This window comes from Hemitrygon akajei, chromosome 6, assembly GCF_048418815.1.
Source record: "Hemitrygon akajei chromosome 6, sHemAka1.3, whole genome shotgun sequence".
NCBI lineage: Eukaryota > Metazoa > Chordata > Chondrichthyes > Myliobatiformes > Dasyatidae > Hemitrygon > Hemitrygon akajei.
The window spans coordinates 95158112-95179915 of record NC_133129.1 but is presented as its reverse complement, the minus strand read 5'-3'; the positions used below and the strand labels follow the sequence as shown (position 1 = coordinate 95179915).

Below are 21804 nucleotides of genomic sequence, written 5' to 3'. Positions count from 1 at the left end.
TTCTTTGGCTGGGGGGGGCGCATAAATTGTTTGCGGTGCTAGGGGGATCTGCCCCTCCCTCAGTTGTTCAGCTGATCCGAGAGGTGTCAGGAAACTTAGAGGAGGCCTAGTGGGGGAATGGCTTGGGGTCGCTGGGGGAGCATGTTCTCAGCAATGTACCAAGGAACTCCTGAAAGGAACAGACCCTATTCCTGAAGGCTTAGAGGGACCACGCACTCGGGTGTCATTACAGATAGATGGTAGCTATGCTAAAGCCCTCCTCAACACCGGGGCACAAGTCAAGTTGCTGTACAGTTCCTTTTACAACCGGTATTTGAAGCATTTACCCTTGTCAACATTGAGGGTACTGAAGATTTGGGGTACCAGTGCTGGTGATTATCCAGACGACGGTTATTGGTCAGTGAAACTGGAGTTCTTGGAGGCCAATGTGGGGGTGACCGAGGTTCGTGAATCATTAATGCTGATGTGTCCGGACACTGTTGAGACGGGCAGCATTTCGATTCTGGAGGGGACCAACACCCCGCTGGTGAGGAGGCACATGGGGGCCTGCCAGGAGGAGGTGTGTGAGAGCTGTTTGGGGGCAGTGTCTGTGCACCCAGTGTTTCGAGCTGCTTGTGAGGACATGTGTAGCAGCATTGGGCCGATACCGAATTTAAACAAGAGCTGGTGGTGGTACGGCCTGGGGGGAGTGCCTGAGGGTGAGTCCCTCTTAGTGGACGCTCCGAAATACCACGAGGGAGGGGAGTTGACCGCTGAAGACACCTCGGTGAGAGAGAGGTCGCGGTGACTGGCCCCTGCAGTCGTGGAAGACATAGGCATCGTGTGTGTGGTTATAGGACTCTGAACAGGCGCACTGTCATTGACCAGAATACAGTCCTGAGGGCCGAAGAGGCGATGGTCTGTCTGAGTGGTGCAAAGTGGTTTAAGGTGCTGGATCTGAGGAGTGGATGTTGCCAGATCCCAATGAGTGAGGCCAACAAGGAGAAGATGGCCGTTATAGGTCCCCTAGGATTCTTCCGGTCTGAAAAGATGCCATAGGGCATATCCAGAGCCCTTGCAACCTTCCAGCGGGGCATGTGGAAGACCATGGGGGATGTGGAGGTGTTTGGAGTTTTGATGTATGTGGATGATCGTCTATGGTTTGCGTTCGCCTTGGGGGACTATAATGTGAGGCGAGTGCCGGAGCCCAGGCGACAAAGAATTAATGAAGTGGGATACCTGAAAGATGACCTGGAAGAAGTCATTAGGAAGAAAAAGCTGGAGATAAGCTCAGTGAACACTTAACTGGAGGATGACCTATTTTTAACTGCTGCTTTTCAGGTCAGGGTGCAAGAAGCTGGTGGAGTAACTGCGTTCCAGATGGAGATGAACATGAAGCAGAAGTCAGAACTGCTGAGACTGTGGCGAGAGTTGGAGGAGTCAGAGAAGAATCTGATGTCTCGATTGCAGGAGGCTGAAGAGAATCAAACAGCAGCTACCGATCGCTGCTCCCCCCAGACAGAAGTGAGCTGAGCGAGCCTGAGGCTTACCGGGGGCTACACTTGGTTTCTCCAACTTTATTTTGTGTTGATTTATTTCCACTGTAATCAGTAATATGAGGTACAAGACTCCATCTTCACAGGCTCAAGAAAAACAACATGGACTTCCTCTAGATCTCCATCTTATTACAGAGTCATCACACAGCCGAACAGAACCACCAGCAGTAAGGTTAACATTGAGTGACTATGAATCAGAGTTGATTCTGCGCCGCTCCAGTTCTCTGTTGGAGAGAAGACAAACTGGATGAAAATTCGGGCACTTCAAGTTCTGAGTTCCCCATTTCCACTCTACCCACTAGCAGAGAAACGATGCAGAAGCATGGCTTTATCTCCTGGAGAGCACCCCAGTGCCCCCCCATTAGACACCAGGAATCTTTTGACCCCTCCCACTCTGCTATCCATTCCCCCCCCCACTCCCCAAACATGTACCCATCTCCCCAGTGCTGGTGCACCTGTCCAACCAATTTTTGTAAGAGCAGAAAAAAATAGGAGCACAAGTTGACCACCTGGCCTGTTGAGCCTGCTCTATTATTCCATAGGATCATGTCTGATCTGGTCATGGGCTCAGCCCCACCTACCCTCCTCTTCCACATAATTTAGGCAAAGATCTATCTAACTGCGTCCTAAATATATTTAATGGGGTAGCCTCCACTGATTCCCTGGGTAGGAAATTCCACAGATACATGACTCTCTGGGGAAAAAGTTTCTCCTCATCTTGTAACTTCATGGCCAATGATATTATGCTGATGTGGTGATCAAGAAAGGGCATCGACTGATCTACTTACATGGGCGTCTGAGAAGATTTGGATTGTCCATAAGGAATCTATTGATAAGGCAAGACAGGCTGCATCTCATAGACACAAGAAAGACTGCAGATATGGATGTTTTGAGCAATGCACATAAAGCACTGGAGGAACTCAGTGAGTCAGGCAGCATCTAAGGATGATTCCAGGAATGAAAAGGTTTGATGGCTCTGGGTCTGTTATTGTTGGAATTCAGAAGGATGGTGGCGGGGGGGGGGGGGGGGTTGGATCTCATTGAAACCTTTCGAAGTTGAAAGGCCTTAACAGAGTAGATGTGGAAAGGATGTTTCCTAAGGTGGGAGAGTTTCGAACAAGAGGGTACAGCCTTAGGATAGAGGGGCACCCTTTCAAAACAAAGATGCGGAGAAATTTCTTTAGTCAAAGGGTGGTAAATTTGTGGAATTTGTTACCACTTGCAGCTGTGGAGGCCAGGTTGTTGGGTTTATTTAAGGCAGAGATTGATAGGTTCTTGGTTGGACATGGCATCAAAGGTTATGGGGAGAAGGCTAGGAAATGGGGTTGAGGAGGAGAGGGAAAAAAAAGATCAGCCATGATTGAACGGCAGAGCAGACTTGATGGACCAGATGGCCTAATTCTGCTCCTATGTCTTATGGAGAATGATTACTATTGCCAGTACTACCATTGGGGGGGGGGGGGGAAGAGTTACAAGAGCCTGAAGACTCACACGCAACATTTTAGAAACAGCTTCTTCCATTACACATGGAAACAGAATTAGGCCTTTCAGCCAATAGGGTCTGCTCCGCCATTCGATCATGGCTGATTTATTATCCCTCTAAACTTCTTCTGCCTTCTCCCCCTAATCTTTGACACTCCGATTAATCAAGAAACTACCAACCTCCTCTTTAAATATACCCAATGACTTGACCTCCACGGCTGTCCATGGCAATTAATTCCAGATTCACCAGCTTCCAGCTAAAGAAATTGCTCCTCATCCCTTTTGAGGAGAGACATCTTCCCTGTCATCAGATTTCTGAATGGTTGATGAACCCATAACACTACCTGACTATTCCTCATTCTGCACTAGTTATTTATCTACTTATCTATTTATAGTTTTTTTTATTGGAACTCACAGTATTTTTTTTGTCTTACACTATACTGCTGCTGCAAAACAACATATTTTCTGACATTCATTCTGTGGCCATTTTATTAGGTAAACCTGCTTGTTAATGCAAATATCTAATTGGCCAATCATGGGGCAGCAACTCTATGCACAAAAGCATACAGACATGGGGAAGAAATGTGATCTAAGTGACTTTGACCGTGGAATGACTGTTGGTGCCAGATGGGGTGGTTTGAGTATCTCAGAAACTGCTGACCTACTGGGATTTTCACACACAGCAGTCCCTAGAGTTTACAGAGAATGGTGTGAAAAACACATAAAAGACCAGCCAGTGAGCGGCAGTTCTGTGGGTGAACACGCCTTGTTAATAAGAGAGCTCAGAGGAGAATGGTCAGACTGATTCAAGCTGACAGGAAGGTGACAGTAACTCAAGTAGCCAAATGTTACAACAGTGTTGTGCAGAAGAGCATCTAACACATTGAACCTTGAAGTGAATGGGCTACAGGAGCAGAAGATCACAAACTTAATAAAATGGCAACAAGAGGCACCTAATAGCATGGCCACTGAGTGAACACAAGTGATCATAAACCCGATTCTGAAGCAAAGACTATTCCAAGTTACCTGTGATGACGACATTTGTGACTGCACAACGTTCTTCAGTGGAGGCGTAATCCTTAAAGCAACATGTGTAGTTGCCTGCTTGGGAAGTTGTGATGTTTTGTAGCAGCAGGGTGGCATTTCCACTAATATAGCTGACCAAAACACCAGGGTACTCTTCAACTTGTCGCTCCTGGCCAACGCTCATGGCAACAACCAAGTTTCCGTCTTGCTTCCAGGTTAGGCATAGGTTGGATGTAAAACATTTCAGATTGTGGGAAAAATGGAGGGTTAGATTTTCCCCTGCCCTTACTGTGACCTCTGTGGAGTTTGCCCAGACATCTCTTTCACCTAGGATGAAAAGAACATTTAACTATAAAGCAACAAGTTGTGCTCACCTTTCAACCTACCCTTAGTTCCTTCCCTCCCAGGTAACCCTCCATTTTCCTTTCATCCATGTGCCCAAGGTCTCTTGTTGACCTTGCTCCTTTCCACGCTTTGTGGCACATTGGGTGGGACCTTGCTGGTTCTTTAGCATTTTTTGTCTGTTTCTCTTTACCAGGCCGAGTTGCTAGCTTGATGCTCAATCCAACACGGATGGAAAGTGTGCAAGGAGCTGGCCAGATTCAAACAAAGGACTACTCACCTCAAAGTCCGGTGCAGATGCCACTTTGCCACCGGCCGGCAAATAATCCTCCCACATAATCCTCCAATTTTCCAATCATTCTTTTGCTTAAGTGTCTTTTATATGCCCCTGATGTATCTGCCTGTACCACTATTCCTGGCAGAGCAATCTACATACTCAGTGTTAAAAAAAATCACCTCTGACATACAGTACCTCCCGCTGATCACCTTGAAATTATGCCATCTCGGTTTAGCCATTTGTGACTTGCTGGGTGTCCATGTAGCAAACGTACCTTCCTCACACATTTGATGAACCCAAAGGAATGGCAGAGTTTGGTACCAGCAGCGTCACAGGAGTTGCCAGTCAGCATTGAACTCAATGTCGAACTGTCTTAGGGACTCCAGCTCTGGATTTTTCCCCTCAGGGTTTACTCCCAAATCCTTCCCCATGACTGGATTTAGCCACAGGGCAGTGGAGGTTTGAGATTAGAGTTTTTCTTCTCCTAGAACAGCTGCCAACCATGGCTGACGAGCCCTATCTACTTGAAGCAACAGGTTTTAAGGTGCCAGTAATCTGCCTTTGCCCCTTCTCCTGTCAGAAACTGGTCCGCGGGGCTTAGTAGCTAGGCCACACGTGAAGGCCAGGAGCTGGACTTGGTTGAGGTGCACACAAATAGGAACATTTAATAGGCAGTGTGATCTTGGCCCCATTACCACCCCCAATGGGTGGTAATGGTGGTAATTACCACCTCACTCCCAATTGTGAGGGGAATCACGATTGGGAAGCACCAGAGAGACATTCTGTAACAATCAATAAACCAACTGTTTGGATTCAGATGACCTTGCCTGTGTCTCAAGGCTGGGCGTGTCTGCACAAGTGCCACCCTCTGGTATTCCTCCATCCCACAGCCCTCCCGCAGCATTCCACCCTTGCATTCCCAACATCCTTTGCTCCCGCCAGATTTCGCAACTCACCCTCTGCTCCATGTTGACAAATACAGTATTGTGCAGAAGTCTTGGGCACCCTAGCTACAGTATATATATGTGCCTAAGACTTTTGTACAGTACTGTATATGCACCCTGCAAGGAGTTTCACCTGGTTTACCACTGCACTTTAGCTATGTCCAATACTGCCTTCAACGTGACCTGTTACTCTTTATTGAAACATCTAATCTTTCAGTAATATTATCCTCTTGCTCAAGATACAAGAGGCAGAATTATGCTTTGAGAAGAATGTACATAAAATACTTTGAAAAGAAATCAATATAGGGAAAGGCTGGAAGGCTAGGTCTTTATTCTTTGGAACGTGGGAGAATGAGAGGTAAACTTATAGAAGTGTTTTAAATTATGACAGGCAGAGATAAGGCCAGTGGTAAAAGTCTTTTCTCCAGGGTAAGTGGACACACGTTTAGCTTGAGAGGGGAAAAGATTCAAAACAGACCTGAGGGGTAACTTTTCCACTCGGGGTGGACAGTATATGGAACGAATGGCTGAGGCAGGTACACCAGTATCATTTAAAAAGCATGTAGATAGGTAGGTGCAGGAGTGGGACTTGGAGGGGCATGGGCTGGACGCAGGAGCTGAGAGAACCAAAGGAAAGGAAAATGTAGTAACAGTCATTTCATACTCAGACTAAAGATAACCAAAAATTCCAGTGTTAATAATTAACCTATAGGTAGGTAAGTCTCCATTAGTCTCCATAGACATGGATTTGCATCTTGAAAAGTTTCCAGGGCACAAGCCTGGGCAAGGTTTTCTTTTTATGGATGACAGGCAGTTGCCCAAGCTGCAAGTCTCCCGTCTTCACGCCACCGATGTTGTCCAAGGGACATTAGGACCCATACAGCTTGGCACCGGTGTTGTCGCAGAGCAATGTGTGGTTAAGTGCCTTGCTCAAGGACACACACGCAGCCTCAGCCAAGGCTCGAACTAGTGACCTTCAGATCACTAGACGAACGCCTTAACCACTTGGCCACGCGCCAACACAATTAACCTATAACACTGCCAGGTTCAAGAGGCAAAACACATGCTACAGAAAATTACAAAGTTTCTAGAAAAAATACAGAAGCAACTTTACCATAAGTAATGGCAAATTCACTGAACAACTACATGTATAGGTAGAAGTGGAAAGAGTGAACAATTCCAAGTTTCTGGGTGTCAACATCTCTGAGGATTTATCCCAGGTCCAACATATCGATGCAGTTACCAAGATGGCAGGACAGCAGCTATACTTCTTTAAGAGTTTGAGGAGATTTGGTATGGTACCAAAGACACTCGCAAATATCTACAGATGTACTATGGAGAGCATTCTAACTGGTTGCATTACTGGTGTGTGTGTGTGTGTGTGTGTGTGTGTGTGTGTGTGTGTGTGTGTGTGTGTGTGTGTGTGTGTGTGTGTGTGTGTGTGTGTGTGTGTGTGTGTGTGTGTGTGTGTGTGTGTGTGTGTGTGTGTGTGTGTGTGTGTGTGTGTGTGTGTGGGGGGGGGGGTGCTGCTAGTGCACAGGACTGAAATAAGCTACAGAAAGTTGTAAAATCAGTCAACTCCATCATGGGTACCAGCCTCCCCAGCATCCAGGACGTCTTCAAGGAGCGATGCCTCAAAAAGGCAGTGTCCATCATTGAGGAACCCCTTCACCCAGGTCATGCCCTCTTCTCATGACTAACATCAGGGAGGAGGTATAGGAGACTGAAGACACATTCTCAATGTTTTAGGAATGGCTTCTTCCCCTCTGCCATTTGATTTCTCAATGGACATTGAAAACATAAACACTATCTCACTACAGTACTTTATAACTCTGTGTGTGTGTGCGTGCGTGCATGTTATATACATATATAATTACTGTAATTCAGTTTTTATTATCATATATTGTATTGTACTGCTGTCAAAAAACAAATTTCATGACATATGCTGCTGATATGAAACCTGATTCTGATACTTTTAAATTACAAACAGGCATAGCAAAGTTAAACGACAAGGAAAATAACAATTTCATTCAGGTCCTACACTTGTCTTCAACAAATTTTCTTTTTAATATTTGTGGAAGCATTCAGAAAAAGCAAAGATAAAGATAATCTTTTATCCATTCTAATATGCTTCCTCCTACACAAGTTTTTATTTTCTGCAGTAATCTTTGAGACAGCCCCTAACTAAATGCCTTCTGGAAATCTAATAATAGTACATCCACCCTCATCTGGCAGTTCCCCCTTGATCCACAGCGTATTATTTATTCAGAGAACAGTCAAGTGTTCTAATGTGAATCCCGTTTCACTGATCCATGTTTACTCCGTGTGGTTACATTCAATTTTTCAAAGTACCGTGCTATGACAGTTTAATAAGAGTTTCTAATATTTTCCGTGATGTTAAACTAATTAGAATTTGGTTTCCTTCTCTTTGAGTAATGGTTACTTTTGCTGTTTGCTTCTGGTTGTTACCATCAGGAAGGAGATACAGAAGCCTGAAGGCACACACTTAGCAATTCAGGAACAGCTTCTTCCCCTCTGCCATCCAGTTCCTAAATGGACATTGAACCCATGAACATTTCTTCACTTCTTAAAAATATGTATTATTTCCAATTTGCACTATTTTATATCTATTCTATATATACACATACACACACACATATATATATATATTTACTGTATAATTACTTAATCTTTCTATATTATGTATTGCATTGAACTGCTGTTGCTAAGTTAACAAATTTCACAACACATGTCGGTGATAATAAACCTGATTCTGATTTTTCAAATCTTGATGGAGTCTTCCATTAGTTGGGGAATACTAGAAAATCAGAACCAACACATCAGCTATCATGTTAAGCCACTTCTTTCAAGCCCTCTAGGATGAAATTCACTGGGATCCTTGGACTAGTCAGCATGTAGCTCTGACAGTTTGCTCAACACCACTTTCTTAGTGATTGCAAATTTCCCCAGCTGCCTCCATTTTGCTTCCTATTGCTAATTCCTGGGGCACATTTTGAAAATGACCAAAGGTCACTTTGTTAAAAGGGAGTAGGTTTAAGATCAGAAGCAGGAGATTTAGAAGGAACATCAGGGGCTGCTTCATCATGCAGAGGGTGGTGCATATTCGGAAAGAACCACCAGAAGTAGTGGCACATTAACAACATTTAAAAGCCATCTGGATAAGTACACAAATGGGAGTTTCAGCAGGCTAGGGGCCAAACGTGGGCAGATGGGGCTAGCTCACTGGCCAACATAGTTGGCATGGATGAATTGGGCTGAAGGCCTACTTGCATGCTGTAGGATTCTATGACTCAAGCTAGTTATTCGTTCTTACATTTCTGCTTTGTTTAATTTCATACTCATAAACGTTTCTCCTTAGAGTGAGAGGAGCTCTATGGAAATCAAGAATCCTACAAGAGGTGCAGGTATGAGCTCTGGAATGCCACCTCATGGGCAAAGTGGAGATTCCGGACTAGACTGGAATTAAAGAGGAATGCTGGAGAAGCGTGGTAGGGTTTGAACGCCAAAGTTAAATCTGGCCACATAGGGAAGAGCTGGGCTTCACTAACAGATGAGCTCAATGCCTTCTATGCTCGCTTTGACCACTAGAACAGGGAGGAACCATTGCACACCCCCATGTCTCAGATTCTGAAAGTGACGTGTGGACTGCCTTTGGGAGAGTGAATCCAAGGAAAGCATCCAGTCCGGATGGAATACTGATGGTCTGTGCTAAAGGTTCAAAGGTTCATTTATTATTGACGTAGACAACTCTGAAATTCTTCTTCTCCAGATAGCCATGAAACCAAGAAAATCATCAACCCCCAAATCCCTCCTCCTTCGCACAAAAGAAAATGAAACAGAAACGCCAACCACCAAATACCCCTTTCCCGCAGGAAAATAAGATGAGAAAGATCGGGTGAAAAACACAAGATTTAAATAACTATAAGACTAAAAAAAGTCCATAGCCCAAGTCCATATCCATATCCAAAACGCAGAAAACTTTGGGCACAGTGGCAGGCCACACAGTTTCCTCTCTCCGATCCCACTAGTGATCAAAAAGCAGGCAGTCAGCGCTCACCACCTGCATTTGCCTTGATGTTTCAATCTCCCTTGCCGCTTTAATCGGCGAACAATGGAAGCTTTATTCAGTGAAATTAAGTCTCGATATTCCAATCTCCCTCATCATTTTAATCAGTGAACCAGGGAAGCTTTAATCAGCAAAATGGAGTCAAACATCGGCTCACAGCCTCCTCGCCACGAGGCTTGCGTTCGCTGCCTCCGCGTCCCGGAATCCTCTCGGAGACGGCAGAGTGCTGGATGTCCCAAACAATCGTCAGACTGCAAATCACAGGCTTCAACAGTTCCAGAACCACATTCAAGATGAAAAACAAGCGTAAAAGACATGAAAGTGAAATAAATAGTTTCATGGTCTATCAGAAGATGTTGACCATGAGAGCATTGTACTCAGCTGCCATCTTAACCTGCCTCAATGGCAATCATCCAATGGGCCTTACATCCACAGTGATGAAGTGTTTTGAGAGGCTGGTGTTGAAACATATCAGCTTCTGTCTGAGTGAAGACTTGGATCTGCACCAATTTGCCTACCAAAGCAACAGGTCCGCAGCACATGCCGTCTTCATTGTCTCTTCACTCAGTTATGACTGAGAAGGTGCTCAGGAAGCTTAATGGTCTGAAGGTGGATAAATCTCCTGGACCTGACTGAAGTCACCCTCAGGTTCTGAAGGAAGTAGCTGGAGAGATTGAGGAGGCATTAACAATGATCTTTCAAGAATCGACAGATTCCGGCATTGTACCAGATGACTGGAAAATTGTAAATGTTACTCCGCTATTTAAGAAGGGTGGGAGGCAGCAGAAAGGAAACTATAGACCTGTTAGCCTGACATCAGTGGTCGGGAAGTTGTTGGAATTGGTTGTTAGGGATGAGATTACAGAGAACCTGGAGGCACATGACAAGGTAGGCCAAAGCCAGCATGGTTTCCTGAAAGGAAGATCCTGCCTGACAAACCTACTGCAATTCTTTGAGGAAATTACAAGCAGGGTAGGCAAAGGAGATGTATAGACGTGGTGTACTTGGATTTTCAGAAGGCCTTTGACAAGGTGCCGCACATGAGGCTGCTTAGCAAGGTAAGATACCATGGAATTACAGGGACGTTACTAGCATGGGTGGAGCATTAGCTGGTCGGCAGAAAACAGAGAGTGGGAAGAAAGGGATCCTATTCTGGCTGGCTGCCAGTTACCAGTGGAGTTCCACAGGGGTCGGTGTTGGGGCCGATGCTTTTTACAATGTATGTCAATGATTTGGACTATGGTATTAATGGATTTGTGGTTAAATTTGCCAATGATACATAGATAGGTGGAAGAGCAGGTAGTGTTGAGGAAACAGACAGCCTGCAGAAAGACTTAGATAATTTAGGGGAATGGGCAAAGAAGTGGCAAATGAAATACAGCGTGGGAAAGTATATGGTCATGCACTTTAGTGGAAGAAAAAAACAGGCAGACTATTATTTAGATGGGAAGAGATTTCAAAATGCAGAGATGCAAAGGGACTTGGGAGTCCTTCTGCAAGATACCCTAAAGGTTAACCTCTAGGTTGAGTTGGTGGTGAAGAAGGTGAATGCAATGTTGGCATTCATTTCTAGAGGAATAGAATATAAGAGCAGGGATGTGATGCTGAGGTTCTATAAGGCACTTGTTAAGACCAAACTTGGAATATTGTGTGCAGTTTTGGGCTCCTTATTTTAGAAAGGATATACTGACATTGAAGAGGGCTCAGAGAAGATTCACGAAACTGATTCCAGGAATGAAAGGGTTACTGTATGAGGAACATCGGGCAGCTCTTGGGCTGTATTCTCTGGAGTTCAGGAGAATGAGGGGGGATCTCAAAGAAACATTCTGCATGTTAGAAGGCCTGAACAGATTAGATATGGCAAAGTTATTTCCCATGGTAGGGGATTCTAGAACAAGAGGGCACGACTTCAGGATTGAAGGATGTCCTTTTAGAACGGAGATATGGAAAAATTACTTTAGTCAGAGGGTGGTAAATCTGTGGAATTTGTTGCCACAAGTGGCTATGGACGCCAAGTCATTGGGTGTATTTAAGGCATAGATAGATAGGGTCTTGATTAGCCAGGGCATCAAAGGCTATGGGGTGAAAGCAGGGGAGTGGGGATGACTGGAAGAATTGGATCAGCCCACGATTGAACGCCGGAGCAGATGCGATGGGCTGAATGGCCTACTTCTGCTCCTATATCTTATGGGTATAATCCTGGAACACTTGGACAGCAAAGATGCATACATCAGAATGCTCCCTGTCGATTATAGCTCAGTACTCAACACCACCTCCTCTAAGCTAATCAATAAACTGCAAGACCTGGTCTGCAATACCCCGTGTGAAACTGGATCCTGGATTTCCTCACTTGCAGAACCCAGTCAGTTTGGATTGGCAAAAGCATCTCCTCCACAATCTCCAATGTGTGCTTAGCCCCTGCTCTACTCGTTTTACATCTATGATTGTGTGGCCAAGTACAGCTCCAAAACCATATACAAGTTTGCTGATGACACCACTGTTGTGGGCTGTATCAAAGGGGGTGATGAATCAGCATACAATAGGGAGCTTCATAATTTGGCTGAGCAACAACCTCTCTCTCAATGTCAACCAGCCAAAGGAACTGCAGGAACTACTTGTAAACTTCAGGAGACGGAAACCAGAGGTCCAAGAGCCAGTAATCATCAGAAGGTCAGAGGTGGAGAGGGTCAGTAACTTTAAATTCCTGGGTGTCAGAAACCCTGTCCTGGATCCATCATTTCAATGTAATTGCAAAGAAAGCATGGCTGTGCCTCTACTTCCTCAGGATACTGTGGCATATCATCAAAAAACTTGATAAAACTTCTATATGTGTGTAGTGGACGTGTACTCAGTAGCTGCGATAAGCCCTGGTAGGGAAATACCAATGCTTTTGAGCAGAAAATCCTCCAGAAGGTAATGGTTTCGGCCCAGCACATCATGGGCAAAATCCTCCCAACTACTGAGCACATCTACATGAAATGTTGCTGTAGAAAAGCAGCATCCATCATCAAAGACCCTCACCACCCAGGCCGTGCTCTTTTCTTGCTGTTGCCATCACGTAGAAGGTACAGGAGCCTCAGGACTCACACCACCAGGTTCAGGAACAGTTACACCCCTCAACCATCAGGCTCTTGAACAAAAGGGGATATCTACACTCAGTCTATTTCTGGTGTTCCCACAACAGATGGTCTCACATTAAGAACTGTCTAATCTTGTTTTATTTTCTCTCGTTATTTATTGATATGTATTTTTATTTGCATTTGCACAGTTTGTTGTTCGTTGATCCTGTGTGCAGTCACTGCCCTACAGATTAGCTAAGTACAGTCGCAATACCTGCTCTTCTGCATTAATTACTCAGAAAATGTGGCCTGGTTGTGCATGGGAGGGGGAAGGAGACTTCAGTGTTTCCCCACCCCACCCCACCCCCGTTTCATGGATGTCTGTGGAGAGTAAGAATTTCAGGTTGGCTACTGTCTACATTCTAGAAAAACACAAAAACATAGAAAACCTACAGCACAGTACAGGCCCTTTGGCCCACAAAGTTGTGTCAAACATGTCCCTACCTTAGAAATTACTAGGCTTACCTATAGCCCTCTATTTTTCTAAGCTCCATGTACCTATCCAAAAGTCTCTTAAAAGACTCTATCGTATCCGTCTCCACCACCGTTGCTGGCAGCCCATTCCATGCACTCACCACTCTCTCGAGTAAAAAACTTAGCCCTGACATCTCCTCTGTACCTACTCCCCAGCACCTTAAACCTGTGTCCTCTTGTGGCAACAATTTCAGCCCTGGGAAAAAGCCTCTGACTATCCACACGATCAATGCCTCTCATCATCTTATACACCTCTATCAGGTCACCTCTCATCCTCCATCGCTCCAAGGAGAAACTTCTCTGATATTAAATTGAACCATTAATTCTCAAGTTGTGTTACATTACTTCGGACAATGACATACCCTTTTTATCTCCAAGTCTGGGACACTGTCTTTAATTTTCCTTAGTTACGACAGATGGTGACTCCTCCTCTGAAATGCTCCCTCTACTTGGAATGTGTTTATTCTCTCAATTCTGAAATTTAAGATCCCCTTAAACGTTTGCCACTGAGTCATGATTCCTTAACCCAATTTGTTAGTTTATTTCTTACTGCTCTACTTACACACTTGTGAAACTGCTTCTAATTTTAAAAAATCTAGTCTTTTTGCCATTTTTCTTTCTCTCTGACTTCCAAGATATCACAAGCATGCCTACCTTGGTGTGCCCTTCATTATCAGCTGGAGACACAGAACGTGGCTCGTGCACCTGTTAGCGTAATGTTATTACAGTGCCAGCATGCTGATTTCAATTCCTGCTGCTGTCTGTAAGGAGTTTGTATCATCTCCCTGGAAATCCGGTTTCCTCCCACATTCCAAAGATTTAGAGGGCTAACTGTTGGCATGGGTGTAATTGGGTGGATGTGGGGGTGGAGGTACGTCTCTACCAAAGAAGGTGTAGCCTCCATTTACCTGCAGGTCAACCTTGAGCAAGGTGTAGCACCTGCTTAGCAAACCACACCTCCCCGCCCACCCCGATCAGGATCACATGAATCCATGGGAGCGGGTGGTGGATGGTCGTATGAGTGGCTGGTGTAGATCACAAGTCCTGGTGATGCGACCACTGACACCAGGCAGACAATCTCTGTAGAGTATTGATAATGGCTGAGGTCACCCGTCTTGTAAAGACTCTCCCCAGAAGGCAACACCAAACCACACAGTGGGCAAGAAAGGTGGGCTCTCTATAACTAAGTAAATAAACAGGCCCTTCAGCCCACTGAGTGCATGTTGACCACCAACCACACGTTTACACTAACAGTACAGTTTAAGATCAGTAATCTATCCAAGTCGAGTATTAGCCAGCTTTCTGGTTGGATTCAGAATGTAGACTTCTGAGAGACTGCTCCAAAGATACCATGATATTATTCCCCCAGGTCCAAATTAATCTCTTAGTTGGCTTCAGAAACTGCTTTTCAAAACAGTAACACTTACAACATGGCAACATGGGCAGGTGAACCATACTGTGAGGATCAGTGGCAAACTCAAGCGCAGGAGTCACAGAGACTTTGGCAATTCAAACCAGACTAAAGATTTAATACAGGCAGTCCCTGGGTTACGTACCAGTTCCGTTCCTGAGTCCGTCTTTAAGTTGGATTTGTACGTAAGTCGGAACAAATACATCCAGTATTATTTAGTGTCAGTTAGTCAAACGTTTGTCTTAGTATATAGTATATATTTTACCTTTCTATGCATAAAAAAACCCTTAAGAAACATATGTATTCCAATAATTAAACCACTGCGTTGCTTAGTAATATTTGTAGCTTTCATAGGGGCAGGGCCTTTTACATGCTCCATTATTCTCAATTTATCCTTTAAAATTGTTCTGATCTTTGACCGACTGTAGCCTAACACTTTTCCAATGACCAATGACGTTTCAACTCTTTCCAATTGCTTTATTATTTCCACTTTATTTTCAATCGTGATCACTTCCCATCAACGGAACAGAAACACTGCAGGCAGGTCCCGAGTTCTGCCAGCTCCCGAGGTCCGCTGGGTCCTAAGGATCACCGCATTGAATTTCCCCGGGTCCGAAAGTTCATCGCACTGAGAAAGGTTAAATGGGACAAGTGGGGGCTGTGCTGGGTTTGGGTATTTGATCCTCCACAATATTCTGTGTGGGAATTTAAACTGGAGGTGGCAGTGGTTTTTTTTTACAAGGTTGAGTTGCGTGCTCGACGTCAACCCAGCACGGATGGTACGGGAGTCACTGGGTCAACATCAACCCGGCACAGGAGTGGACTGTCACTGGATCGAACTCGGGAACCTCCGTTCTCCAGCCCGGCGCTGATCTCACTGCGCCACCAGCCAACCGGAACGGAGGGGGGGGGGGGGGGTCAGGGTGAATCTTGCTAAGAAAAATTTAAGCCAAATACCAAAGTTACACACTCAACACAGTGTCAACGGCAACGACTTAAAATGGCACACGGCGTCGCAATCCAACTTAAAATAGCGGATGGCGTTCTCCTTCCTCGGTTCGTAAGTACGAGTTGTAAGTCGGACGTTCGTAACTTGGGGACTACCTGTACATAAACTAACAGGAGCTCAAACTGTACAGAATCCTGATGAATAGAAATCACTGACGATACACAGAAGAACTTAGTCTGAGATTCACATGACAAGGAATCACAGTGACCCAAAAAAGAGGGGGTGACATGCCCCCCCGAAATACACATGAAGGAATTCCAGACACTGACAATAACATGCTAATTCAACTACCACAAATTGAATAAAAGTGATAAATACAAAGAGAGTTTAACAATCCTCATGATCCCAAATGAGACACCTGTAACACACAGTGAAGTCCCAGAGCTTGTGCAAAGACAAACGATTAGACATAAATGCTAAACAATCCGAACACATCACAGACCCACGGGTTGATACTGAGCAAATACAAACCACAGAGTAACTGACACAGAAATAACTGACCAAAACACGGCCCCTGGTTGTGACGAACATGAATTATTCATAACATATAGTACAGGGTGAGACAAAAATAAACTTAACGACATTAGCACACATTGAGGGAAGTGGAATCCGTGGTGGAATTACCATTTTGCAAGTGGTTTCAGGAACCTGATGGCAGCCGCTATTTTGAAACTTGAGATGTGGGTTTTCAGACATCTGTCCTCCTGACTGATGATGGCATCGAGAAGAGGGCACAGCTCAGACAGTAGATGCTGACCACAAGGTTTCTCTCTCTCTGGCCCTCTCTCGCTCCCCCCCCCCCCCACCCCCGCACCCTCTGGTGAAGTATCTCTCTGTTGCTTCATCGTCACCGAGTCCAGATACCGGGACTCTCTCCCCGACAGAACCTTCACCAGACGGACGGACGCACCTCATGGACACAGCTCACTCTTCCCACCCCTCACATTCTTCAGGGGCAGTTAGGGGCGAGCGATAATTTCCAAACTGCGGGACACAGAGACAGCAAACAAGAGAGGCGCAGAGAGATTTAGGAAGAGAAGGAGGAAGGGAGAAAGAGGGTGAAAGGTAGAGAGGAAGGGAGGAAGAGATTTAGGAAGAGAAAAGATGAGGCAGGAAATGATCTGGAGATAGATAGAGAGAAAGAAAGATTTAGAGATGGGCAGAAAATGAGAGAGTGGAGGTTTAAAAAGATAGGGAAAGGGGGAGAGTGACAGAGGAAAGAGATATTGTTAGAGGGAGAGATCGAGAGAGTGGGTGAGACAGAAAAAACAGTGAGAAAGAAGGAGAGAGGGAGCAGGGGAGATAGAAAGCAGGTCTTCTTGGCCTACGGACCAACCGGTGGTTCTGCGGGGATAGACTGAGTGAGCTCCTGCAATGCAGTTGGTACACGGTACGTGCTGCAGCCACCGGGCAGTGAGTAGGAACACTTGGGGTTCCCCAGTTGCTGAACTAGCAAACTCTGAAGAAAGATTTCATTGAATTACAACAATGCAGCCCACTCACAGAACAAGTGGCAATCCCCGGTGTCCGCGCATCGTGACCCCGAGGGAGTTCCTGAGTGAACTCGAGGAGAACCGTCCAACAGCCAGCACCACCGTGTGGCGGGGGGCAGAATCGCAGGACATTGACATGATTTTGGGACAGAAATACCTTCCACCCCCTGTATCTCGAATATTCACTCCACACTGCCAGATGGAGAGGGGGTGGGGTGTAAACATTGACCTGAATTGGGCCATTTCCAATTTTTTTTTGGATTCTTCTCCAAGTTCCATTTTCGTGGCATAAGAGGTCTGGCAGATGCTGGAAATCTTCAGCAACACATCAAAATGCAGGTCAGATAGCATCTATGGAGGGGAGTAAACTGTCGACATTTCTGGCCCAGATCCTTCATTGGGAGTGGAAAGGAAGGGGCAGAGGAGTAGAAACTGGCAGGTGAAAAGTGAGACCAGGTGAGAGGAAAGGGGGGTGGCTGGGGAGGGTTTTGAAGCTGGGAGGTTAGATGAAAGGGGTAAAGGGTTGAAGAAGAAGGAATCCAGTTGGAGAGGACAGTGGACCATGGAAGAAAGGGCTGGAGGACGGGAACCAGAGGAAGGTGATGAACAGAGAAGGGATGAGAACTACTGTGAACTCAAGTACAAGAATCACAGAGACTTCGGCAAGTCAAACAAACTAAAGAATTATCACAGAAATTAACTAGAAAAACTAAAGGGAGCTCGGGCAAACTATACAGAATCTTGACGAGCTGAAAACACTCCTGATTCGCAGAAGAACTTGGTCTGAGTTTCACCTGACGAGGAACCACATCGACCCAACAAAGAGGCATTGGCAAGCCTCCCTGAAATACACCCCGGAGCACTTAGGAATTCAGGGCCACTCAGACAACACAGATGACCAGACAAAACAACAATCCTCAAAGACAGCAACTACAATGACAGACATCGACAATAATGCACTGATTAAATTATTCCAATTTGAATAAAAGTGATTAAAAACAAAGAGTTTAACAATCCCCATGATCACAAATGAGACACCTGTAACACACAGTGAAGTCCCAGAGCTACTGCAAAGACAAACGATTAGACATAAAAGGTAAACAATCCGAGGACATCACAGACCCACGGGTTGATACTGAGCAAATACAAACCACAGAGTAACTGACACAGAAATAACTGACCAAAACACGGCCCCTGGTTGTAACGAACATGAATTATTCATAACATATAGTACAGGGTGAGACAAAAATAAACTTAACGACATTAGCACACATTGAGGGAAGTGGACTCCGTGGTGGAATTACCATTTTGCAAGTGGTTTCAGGAACCTGATGGCAGCCGCTATTTTGAAACTTGAGATGTGGGTTTTCAGACATCTGTCCTCCTGACTGACGATGGCATTGAGAAGAGGGCACAGCTCAGACAGTAGATGCTGACCACAAGGTTTCTCTCTCTCTGGCCCTCTCTCGCTCCCCCCCACCCCCGCACCCTCTGGTGAAGTATCTCTCTGTTGCTTCATCGTCACCGAGTCCAGATACCGGGACTCTCTCCCTGACAGAACCTTCACCAGACGGACGGCCGCACCTCATGGACACAGCGCACTCTTCCCACCCCTCACATTCTTCAGGGGCAGTTAGGGGCGAGCGGTAATTTCCAAACTGCGGGACACAGAGACAGCAAACAAGAGAGGGGCAGAGAGATTTAGAAAGAGAAGGAGGAAGGGAGAAAGAGGGTGAAAAGTAGAGAGGAAGGGAGGAAGAGATTTAGGAAGAGAAAAGATGAGGCAGGAAATGATCTAGAGATAGAGAGAAAGAAAGATTTAGAAATGGGCAGAAAATGAGAGAGTGGAGGTTTAAAAAGATAGGGAAAAGGGGGAGAGTGACAGAGGAAAGAGATATTGTGAGAAAGAGGGAGAGATTGACAGTGAGTGAGAGAGAAAAAAGAGTGAGAAAGAAGGAGAGAGGGAGCAGGGGAGATAGAAAGCAGGTCTTCTTGGCCTACGGACCAACCGGTGGTTCTGCGGGGATAGACTGAGTGAGCTCCTGCAATGCAGTTGGTACACGGTACGTGCTGCAGCCACCGGGCAGTGAGTAGGAACACTTGGGGTTCCCCAGTTGCTGAACTAGCAAACTCTGAAGAAAGATTTCATTGAATTACAACAATGCAGCCCACTCACAGAACAAGTGGCAATCCCCGGTGTCCGCGCATCGTGACCCCGAGGGAGTTCCTGAGTGAACTCGAGGAGAACCGTCCAACAGCCAGCACCACTGTGTGGCGGGGGGCAGAATCGCAGGACATTGACATGATTTTGGGACAGAAATACCTTCCACCCCCTGTATCTCGAATATTCACTCCACACTGCCAGATGGAGAGGGGGTGGGGTGTAAACATAGACCTGAATTGGGCCATTTCCAATTTTTTTTCTGATTCTTCTCCAAGTTCCATTTTCGTGGCATAAGAGGTCTGGCAGATGCTGGAAATCTTCAGCAACACATCAAAATGCAGGTCAGATAGCATCTATGGAGGGGAGTAAACTGTCGACATTTCTGGCCCAGATCCTTCATTGGGAGTGGAAAGGAAGGGGCAGAGGAGTAGAAACTGGCAGGTGAAAAGTGAGACCAGGTGAGAGGAAAGGGGGGTGGCTGGGGAGGGTTTTGAAGCTGGGAGGTTAGATGAAAGGGGTAAAGGGTTGAAGAAGAAGGAATCCAGTTGGAGAGGACAGTGGACCATGGAAGAAAGGGCTGGAGGAGGGGAACCAGAGGAAGGTGATGAACAGAGAAGGGATGAGAACTACTGTGAACTCAAGTGCAGGAATCACAGAGACTTCGGCAAGTCAAACAAACTAAAGAATTATCACAGAAATTAACTAGAAAAACTAAAGGGAGCTCGGGCAAACTATACAGAATCTTGACGAGCTGAAAACACTCCTGATTCGCAGAAGAACTTGGTCTGAGTTTCACCTGACGAGGAACCACAGCGACCCAACAAAGAGGCATTGGCAAGCCTCCCTGAAATACACCCTGGAGCACTTAGGAATTCAGGGCCACTCAGACAACACAGATGACCAGACAAAACAACAATCCTCAAAGACAGCAACTACAATGACAGACATCGACAATAATGCACTGATTAAATTATTCCAATTTGAATAAAAGTGATTAAAAACAAAGAGTTTAACAATCCCCATGATCACAAATGAGACACCTGTAACACACAGTGAAGACCCAGAGCTAGTGCAAAGACAAACGATTAGACATAAATGCTAAACAATCCGAGGACATCACAGACCCACGGGTTGATACTGAGCAAGTACAAACCACAGAGTAAATGACACAGAAATAACTGACCAAAACACGGCCCCTGGTTGTGACGAACATGAATTATTCATAACATATAGTACAGGGTGAGACAAAAATAAACTTAACGACATTAGCACACATTGAGGGAAGTGGACTCCGTGGTGGAATTACCATTTTGCAAGTGGTTTCAGGAACCTGATGGCAGCCGCTATTTTGAAACTTGAGATGTGGGTTTTCAGACATCTGTCCTCCTGACTGACGATGGCATTGAGAAGAGGGCACAGCTCATTCAGTAGATGCTGACCACAAGGTTTCTCTCTCTCTGTCCCTCTCTCGCTCCCCCCCACCCCCGCACCCTCTGGTGAAGTATCTTTCTGTTGCTTCATCGTCACCGAGTCCAGATACCGGGACTCTCTCCCCGACAGAACCTTCACCAGACGGAAGGCCGCACCTCATGGACACAGCTCACTCTTCCCACCCCTCACATTCTTCAGGGGCAGTTAGGGGCGAGCGATAATTTCCAAACTGCGGGACACAGAGACAGCAAACAAGAGAGGGACAGAGAGATTTAGAAAGAGAAGGAGGAAGGGAGAAAGAGGGTGAAAGGTAGAGAGGAAGGGAGGAAGAGATTTAGGAAGAGAAAAGATGAAGCAGGAAATGATCTAGAGATAGAGAGAAAGAAAGATTTAGAGATGGGCAGAAAATGAGAGAGTGGAGGTTTAAAAAGATAGGGAAAAGGGGGAGAGTGACAGAGGAAAGAGATACTGTGAGAGAGGGGAAGATCAATAGGCTGGGTGAGACAGTTCATTGCACTTCATATCGGAGAACGTACAACCTGAAATTCTTACTCTTTGCTGACACCCACAGAACAGAAAACACCAAAGAATGAATGACAGAAACACCTTAGAACTCCAAAGCCTCTCTTCCCCCCCCCATCGTTCCAGCAGGAAGCATCAGCACCCACCACCCATCAAGTACCCCAAAGACAGTCCAACAAAAACCATTGTTCAGCCAGCCTTTCAATCTGCCACAGGCTCTCCATCTCTCAATTACAAGGGAGAGAGGTGTCACCCTTCCCACAGCAAGAGGGAAGACAAGCAGATCGCTGTTTCAGTGTTACAGTCCGAGTCCGAAGCGACACCATTTCGAGATTCATTACATGTGCGTCCCATTTGTACAGCTTAGGAGTTAGACCATACAACATCGGAGATGAATTAGGCCATTCAGTCCTGGCTGACTTATTTTCCCTCTCAACCCTATTCTCCTGTCTTCTTCCCATTACCTACGACACCCTTACTAATCAAGA

General features: G+C 45.7%; 1 protein-coding gene across 1 annotated transcript in view; it reads right to left on the bottom strand.

The window, feature by feature from the left end:
- Positions 1 to 1643: 1643 nt before the first annotated feature.
- Positions 1644 to 21804, bottom strand: part of LOC140729301 (coxsackievirus and adenovirus receptor homolog) — a 78175-nt gene continuing 58014 nt past the window's right edge. Inside the window, exons 5-6 of the mRNA XM_073048909.1 lie at positions 4044 to 4370; positions 1644 to 1759 (exon numbers count right to left, since the gene is read on the bottom strand). Of these exons, the coding sequence (XP_072905010.1) occupies positions 1665 to 1759; positions 4044 to 4370 (422 nt within the window). The 3' untranslated portion in view covers positions 1644 to 1664. The remainder of the gene's footprint in view (positions 1760 to 4043; positions 4371 to 21804) is intronic.